Source organism: Calonectris borealis, chromosome 21 (genome assembly GCF_964195595.1).
Source record: "Calonectris borealis chromosome 21, bCalBor7.hap1.2, whole genome shotgun sequence".
Classification (NCBI taxonomy): domain Eukaryota; kingdom Metazoa; phylum Chordata; class Aves; order Procellariiformes; family Procellariidae; genus Calonectris; species Calonectris borealis.
The window spans coordinates 920236-927270 of NC_134332.1; the positions used below are offsets into that span (position 1 = coordinate 920236).

The 7035-nt window shown below is 61.7% G+C and overlaps 1 protein-coding gene across 1 annotated transcript; it reads left to right on the forward strand.

The window, feature by feature from the left end:
- The first annotated feature begins 355 nt into the window (after positions 1-355).
- Positions 356-6286, forward strand: LOC142091534 (ectonucleoside triphosphate diphosphohydrolase 8-like). Its single transcript, XM_075170965.1, has 9 exons — positions 356-487; positions 1158-1275; positions 1940-2090; positions 2625-2784; positions 3313-3543; positions 4359-4622; positions 5006-5116; positions 5401-5538; positions 5904-6286. Exons 1-9 carry the CDS (start codon positions 362-364, stop codon positions 6108-6110), a joined length of 1506 nt encoding a protein of 501 aa, XP_075027066.1. The 5' UTR covers positions 356-361; the 3' UTR covers positions 6111-6286.
- The last annotated feature ends 749 nt before the right edge of the window (positions 6287-7035 follow it).

Genomic DNA, 7035 nt, shown 5'->3' on the forward strand with positions numbered 1-7035 from the left:
GGCTCTGCCCAGCTCGGTGCACCTACGCCAGAGGAAGGAGCACTGCTCCCGGCACAGGTACGGCAGGGCTGGGACCGTGGCCACCCCCTCCCCGAGGGCCGGGCAGGAGGGAGCCTTCGCCCCCGCCCTCTCCCGGGATGGGAGCTGCCGGCGGGCGAGCGCCCAGGTTCAGCCCCGCTTGTCCCAGGGCATTGCTCTCCAGCCAAGGGACAGGTTCGTGGTCTCCACACCGGACTGCTCCATGTCCCAAGGGGTCCTTTAGGGGATGTGCGGTTCCCAAGCTCCTGGGAGAAGGGGACAGGGGCAGGCGGGTTGGGGCTGCCCTTGCAAAGACCATTCCTCCCCGCAGCCTGCCACGGGGATGCAGATGCGCCTGCTCAGGGCAGTGGGCTGGAGCTCGGCGGCCGTGCTGGGAGTGCTGGGGGTGGCCGTCTTCCTCCTCGTCCTGACCCCAGTGAAGGATGCTGCCCTTCCTACGAGGAACAAAGTAGGTGCCCGGTGGGACCTGGGGGAATCTGGGAATGACCACCAGCCCCTTTCCACCTCTCATCCTTCCATCAGCCCTGCCTTCCTCTCCACTTGCAAGTCTTCCCATAACCAGCCAGCTTTTCAGGGCTGAACCTAACCGAGGTAGCACTGGACAGATCAACCACCCCCCTAAACCACGGTCCTGGCTCCCTGCTAAGGATGGGAGAGAGAAGAGCAGCCACCCTCCTGGGACTGCTCCGTCTGCCACCCCAGACACTTTCATTTGTCTGTTTTCAGACACCCAGGTCACCTGGTGGGTTTACATCTCTCTCTCCTGTTGCTTTCTGCTGGCTGACTGTTAAAAAAAAGTCAGGGTTTGTGAGATTTGCCACTCCCAAAGGTTGGGAGCAGCTTTGGCAGCCTGAGCCCTTTGGGATATGCCTGGATGCCTCCCTGCTCTGCAAATCACCCTGCTGACCTGCACGTCTTCCCTTCCCGAGCTCTAACAACTCCCTCGAATGGCTAAATCAGGGGGCTTACAGGTGGACCAGGGCTGCTAAAGGCAGGTTGGATCTGCAAACCTGTGCTGCTCGCGTCCACGCACGGGAGCAGAAGCTCTCAGAAACCCCCGTGGCACTTGGTGCAGCCCCGAGCGTGCTGTGACCCCGTGTCCCCTCTGCCTCCCCCAGTACGGTCTGGTGTTCGACGCCGGCTCCACGCACACGGCTCTCTACATCTACTGGTGGCCAGCAGACAAGGAGAACGGCACCGGCATCGTTTCCCAGGTGGAGGCCTGCACCGTGTCCGGTGAGTGTGCCGGGACGTCTCTGTCCCTCTCTCCCAGCCTCCTGGATCGCTGTCCCAGACTCTCACAGCATCGTCGGTGATCTGAGGCTTTCAGCCTGCGCTGGGCCAAAGGTGGAAGAACCGAAGTAAAATGTTAGGGGGGATAGTTTGCACCTTAGGGAGCCCTACAGTAATTGGGGGATCCAGAGGTGGGTAAGGAATTTGGCCCCCCGTTAACACGGTTCCTGGGGCCAGCCCAGTCTTGCAGCCAGTGGTTGTGCATCAACTCGCAGCTTGGGGTGCTGGATGGGCAGAGGTTGCTCCTTCTCCCGTGCAACTGCTTCCTTGGCTCTTCTCCCCACAACATCTCTTCACGGCTTCTTTCATAACGTGCAGCTTCGTGTTCCACGGGGCCTCCTAAAATCTTTGCAGAAGCCCCTAAACATTACTGCGTTTCTGCTGGTTTTGTATGCGGTTCTAACTGCTCTTTGGGTCAGTGGTTTTCATTTTGATATCTGTATGGCACCAAACACAGCAGAGTTTTGGACTGTTTCTGGGACATCTGGGTATTGCCAAGGAGATCCAGAGAGCTCCCTGGGCCTGGGGACGGGTGGACATGTGCCCCACTGCCCTGTCCCTCCTGGGTGGCACTGAGCTCGCTCCGTCACGGGGTCCCCTCTTGCAGGACCCGGCATCTCCAGCTACGCAAATGACCCCGCGGGGGCTGGAGCCAGCCTGAAGCCCTGCCTGGACAAGGCCATGGAGATCGTCCCAGCAGAGCAGCAGCGGGAGACCCCCACCTACCTGGGGGCCACAGCGGGCATGCGGCTGCTGAGGTACCGGCACGGCGCAGAGCCGCGCACCTCCGACCCCTTCCCCACCGCGCGTTTCTGCATCGTAGCCGGTGCAGGGGGGTGGGACGGGGGGCTGGGGGTACGGGGGGCTGGGGGTACAGGGGGCTGGGGGTATGGGGGGCTGGGGGCATGGGGGGCTGGGGGTACGGGGGGCTGGGGGCATGGGGGGCTGCTGCCTGGGCAGGCCATGGTGATGAGCAGAGCATCCACGTCTGCATTCTGCCGGGGTGTCCAAGAGAGCCGCTCACCGTGCCCACTCCAGCACCCGCTCCAGAAGTGGATGAACCTCCTTTGCCGGACTTGCATCAACCTTCCCGCGTGCTCAGGCAGAGCCCGCAGGCAGCATTTTTAGGGTGGCTCCCAACGCACCAGCTGAGGGATTTGGCGGCTTGCCCTGTCTCTGAGCAGCCCCGCTCCTTTGCAGGAGACAGCAGCCTCTTGCTGTTAGCCCTGCTCCAAAAGCTCCCCGGCCATTGCCCCCTCCACCGCACGGTGTTTGTCTCCTTCCCCGGGCAGGGAGCAGAATAGCACCAAGGCTGAGCAGGTCTTCACCGAGGTTGCCAAGGCCATTGGCGAGTACCCTGTGGACTTCCGCGGAGCTCAGATCCTCACGGGGAAGGAGGAGGGCTCCTTTGGCTGGATCACCATCAACTACCTGCTGGAGACCCTCGTCAAGGTGTGGGCTGGGGGAGTGGGCAGAGGCGGGCTGAGCAGCGTATATATCCCTGTCCGAGCTACACCCAGGTTTCTTCATTCCCAGAGGGGAGGAGAACGTAGTTTTAGGGCACTAGTCACCCAGATAAATGTGACCTGTGGCTGTGAGCTGCAGATTCAACTCCACGGATGGGATTAACAGAATCACGGGTCTTTGTGTCCAGCTCAGCCTGGCCCTGTGCTCTCCGCTTGCCTATGGGTGGATTTTGGTATCGCAGGGATGCAGCAGTATCAGACCCCAGATGAACGTGTTACTCTCCCCCTCCTCAGAGTCTCTGGATCCCAGCTGGTGTGCAGCAGCCGAGGAGCCAGACCTCAGTGCATGGAGGTCTGCGTGGGTCAAGGAGGACGTAGGCAGGAAGGGGCTAAAGAGGGAGACAGGACGTGGAAGGTCCCTCAGGGGCTTCTGAGCCCACTAAACCTGGAGGGAAGGGCCAGGGACTGTGACTCCCTCCAGTTCAGACTAACACTTGCCACCTTACGGGGCCAGTTCTCCTTTGCAGAGAAATGGGAACATCCACAGGACACCGAGGTTCTGGGAGCTCTGGACCTTGGAGGCGCCTCGACACAAATAACCTTCCAGCCTGGAGTCCGCATTGAGGACCAGAACACCTCCGCCTTCTTCAGGCTGTACGGCACCAACTACTCGCTCTACACCCACAGCTACCTCTGCTATGGGCAGACGCAGGCCTTGAAGATGCTGCTGGCAGCTCTCCGCCAGGTACCGCAGCCACTGGTCACCAGGATCTGCTCAACCCCTTCCCCTTGCCATGAAACACGTCTTCCAGAAATTTTGGGCATGCCTGTGGAAAAAGCGCTAGGGAATTGGGAATTTTCACAAATCCAAAAACCTGGGAGAGGCTTAGATTTTATGCACTGAACAGAAGATCCTCTCCTCTGGGTGGAAGGCGGTGGCGGTTCCCTGCCAGGGCTCCCTTCTCCCCACGTGTTGACGCGGAACGGCATTTTTCACCATTGCCCAAGCCCACTGCATCCTTCGGCTCTTCCCTGTCCCCATTCACTGGCCCTGCCTCAGCTCCGGCCCAGGAGAGGATCCCCCGCACCGCTCCTGCACACCGCTGCACCCCTGACCCGCGTCCTCCGGTCTCGCCCCGGGCAGAGCACAGAGCCCCGCGCGGGGCAGACGGAGACGCCCGGGGAGCGTGCCCGCAGGACGCACCTTGGGCCCCTCCTGGCCAGGGCCGGCAAGATGCCGCGGGGCCGTGCCGAGAGCAGCAAGCTCTGGGTGCAGGCAGAGAGCACGCGCTGCCCGCGGGAGCAGGTTGCCGTCCCCGCGGGGAGGCAGAGCCTGGCGCTGGCATCGCCAGCCCGGCACGGCTCGGTGGTGGGGCCGACAGCAGGGCCGGCAGCAGCCGTGGGCAGGTAGTCGTGCAGGGGGTGGATCCTGCTCCTCCTCAGACCCCCCTAGGCTCTAGATCCTGCTTTCTGGGAATGTCTAAGCACGGGACGGGCTGTGGGGCAGGGTCTCAGCGGCGTCCCAGGCCACGCCCTGCTGAGGGCTCCCGCTGTCTCCAGGGCAGCTCATCTCCCCAGCAGATATCGCACCCCTGCTACCCCACGGGATACCGGGAGAACGTCACCGCGGCAGACCTCTACAACAGCCCCTGTGTCCCTGCGCCGAGCACACCCAGCCCTGCACAGGTCTTCACGGTGACGGGGACGGGGGATCCGACGGCGTGCCGCACCGCCATCCAGAAACTCTTCAACTTCACCTGTGGGGCCAACAGGACGTGCGGGTTCAACGGGGTTTATCAGCCGCCCGTGCGGGGACAGTTCTTCGTAAGGAGCCTCCGTCCCCGCGGCTGCGGTGGGGGTGAGGGGTTTGGGGGCACCAGAGGCTGGCCACGACCCCAGGAAAACTGCTGTAGTAGAAAAGCCTGAATAGTGCCAGCCCTGAAAGCTGGGGTGTGCCCGATGCATGGAGACACGCAGGGTGCTCACCACCGTGCCAGGCAGACCCAGTCCTCTTTTGTCACAGCACCCATCTCTTTCGGCGTGGGGAGCAGTCCCGGGGCTCCCTCCCAGCGGGTCAGCAGGCATCACCCTGCGGTGCGGAGAGGTGGCCTCAGGGACCCCTGCAGAGCACCCGGAGGGAGGGGCGGGGGGTGGCAATGGCCTGGGTGCTTCACTAACCTGCTGCCTTTGGTCTTAAACACCCACAGGCCTTTTCGGGGCTTTATCACAACCTTCACTTTCTGAACCTGACTGGAGGGCAGTCCCTGAGCTCAGTCAATGCCACCATCAGGCAATTCTGCACCCGCAGCTGGGAGAAGGTGAGATCCTGGCTAGGAGACGCCAGCCCCTTCCACGTCTCGCCTGGGCGCGGGGCAGCCTGCGGGCTCAGCTGCAGCCCATCCTCTGCTGCGCAGACGGCAGCTGGAGGGAGCCGGGAGGAGCACAAAGATCTCTGGACAGGGAAGGAGATGGAGGAGCAGCCTGCAGTCCTCCTTGCTCCCCAAGCCCAGGCACTCCCAGGCCTTTGCTCCCAGCTGCAGTGTGGCTGCACCGAGCACTGCTCCGTGCTGGCAGCCTCCCCCCAGCTCTTCCATCTCTGCAGGTGCAGAAGGAGTTCCCCACCACGAACAGGACCCACCTCCGTGACACCTGCGCAGCCAGCTCCTATGCCCTCACCCTTCTCCTGCAAGGCTACAAATTCAACCACACAACGTGGCTTAACATCCACTTCATCCGGCAGGTAGCAAAGTGCCCGGCAGCCCCCAGCTTCCACGCTTTGTGCTGGGAAATGGCTTGCACCCACCCTGCCGCTGCCCCTGCCCTGCCTGGATGGGGGAGCAGGGGATAACGGGGCAGCACGGTCCACTGCCCGTGCCCAGGGCAGCTCTTGAGTTACAGCCACAGGCACCTGCTGGGGCATCTGGCCTGGGCCATTTGGGCTCTCCCCCAGTTTGTCTCACTAACAGGGTATCTGCAGCCCAAGGTGTGCACAGATACAGCGGCTGTGGAGCAGGACCTGGGGGTGCAACAGCAAATGTCTTCTCTAGCTCTCCAGCTTGCATGGTACTTTGCAGCCTTCCACATCCCTCTTCCTCCTCTGCACAGGTCGCTAATGTAGACGTGGGCTGGACTCTGGGCTACATGCTCCATCTCACCAACACGATTCCCGCGGAGACTCCCCAGAGAGTCATAGGGCTCCAGAGGAGCAACTGGGTAGCAGCCACGGTTTTACTGGCCATCATGCTCATCCTCATCTTCTGCCTGCTCACAGTCATATGCTGCCAGAAAAACTCCGGTTATGAGCGTCTCTAGCAGCGCTGGCTCCAGAGGCTGCCGAAGCCACGTAGTCCTTCTGCCACGCGTGTGCGAGGAGCTGCAGACTGGGGAATCGCCCCCACATGTCCAGGAGCTGTGAACGTGTAATGTGGGGCACCTGTGTCCTGGCCTGGTGAGCTGGAACTGGCACAGGCTTTAAAAAGCCCTCCCTGTAGATGTGTGCTGCCTGGTTTTCCTTGCCCCTCGCTGCTGGTTGGAGATGCTCTAGAAGGGAGGGGATGGCCATGTGGGGCAGGGGCTCAGCACTGAGAGCGTGGGGACTACAGTGATGTGGGGTGGCTGGAGATGGTGGGAACCGTGGGTCAGGGAAGAGAAAAGGGGTGTCTGGCAGCAATGGGATCATCACGAGGCTGGTTACAGCCTGCAGCAGATACCCGATGTGGGGTGGATGTGTCCTGCCCCATCCTGGGACAAGAGCCTGCATCGCCCATGGCCACCGAGAGGGTGGTCAAACACTGGAACTGGCTTCCTAGAGAGGTGGTTGATGCCCCAAGCCTGTGAGGGTTTAAGAGGCATTTGGACAATGCCTTTAATAACATGCTTTGACTTTTGGTCAGTGCTGAAGTGGTCAGGCAGTTGGACTAGATAATCGTTGTAGGTCCCTTCCAACAGAAAATATTCTATTCTGTTCTGTTCTGTTCTATTCTGCGCCAGCCAGGGGGGCAGCGGCAATGGGGCTATGGGGGGAAGCTGCCCAGTAGATGGGACTCGGGCTCTGCCCAGGACTGGGAAGCCCTGTGAGGTGGGGGATGGCAGCAGCCCCCTGCTCTCCTGCACGAGGTTCCTCTCCGGTCTGGCTGCACCCCGAGTCTCTGCCAGGCAGACATCCCACCCTCCCCTTCCAGCACACAGGGCCATTTGGGAATGCTGTTGGGACATGTCAGGGGCAGCCTCTGGGGCC

Bases quoted from the DNA above. Each gene is read 5' to 3' on its own strand.
- LOC142091534 (XM_075170965.1), top strand. From the start codon at position 362: ATGCAGATGCGCCTGCTCAGGGCAGTGGGCTGGAGCTCGGCGGCCGTG. The intron at 488-1,157 runs GTAGGTGCCCGG...TGCCTCCCCCAG, and splicing joins CCCTTCCTACGAGGAACAAA to TACGGTCTGGTGTTCGACGC. The intron at 3,544-4,358 runs GTACCGCAGCCA...CGCTGTCTCCAG, and splicing joins TGCTGGCAGCTCTCCGCCAG to GGCAGCTCATCTCCCCAGCA.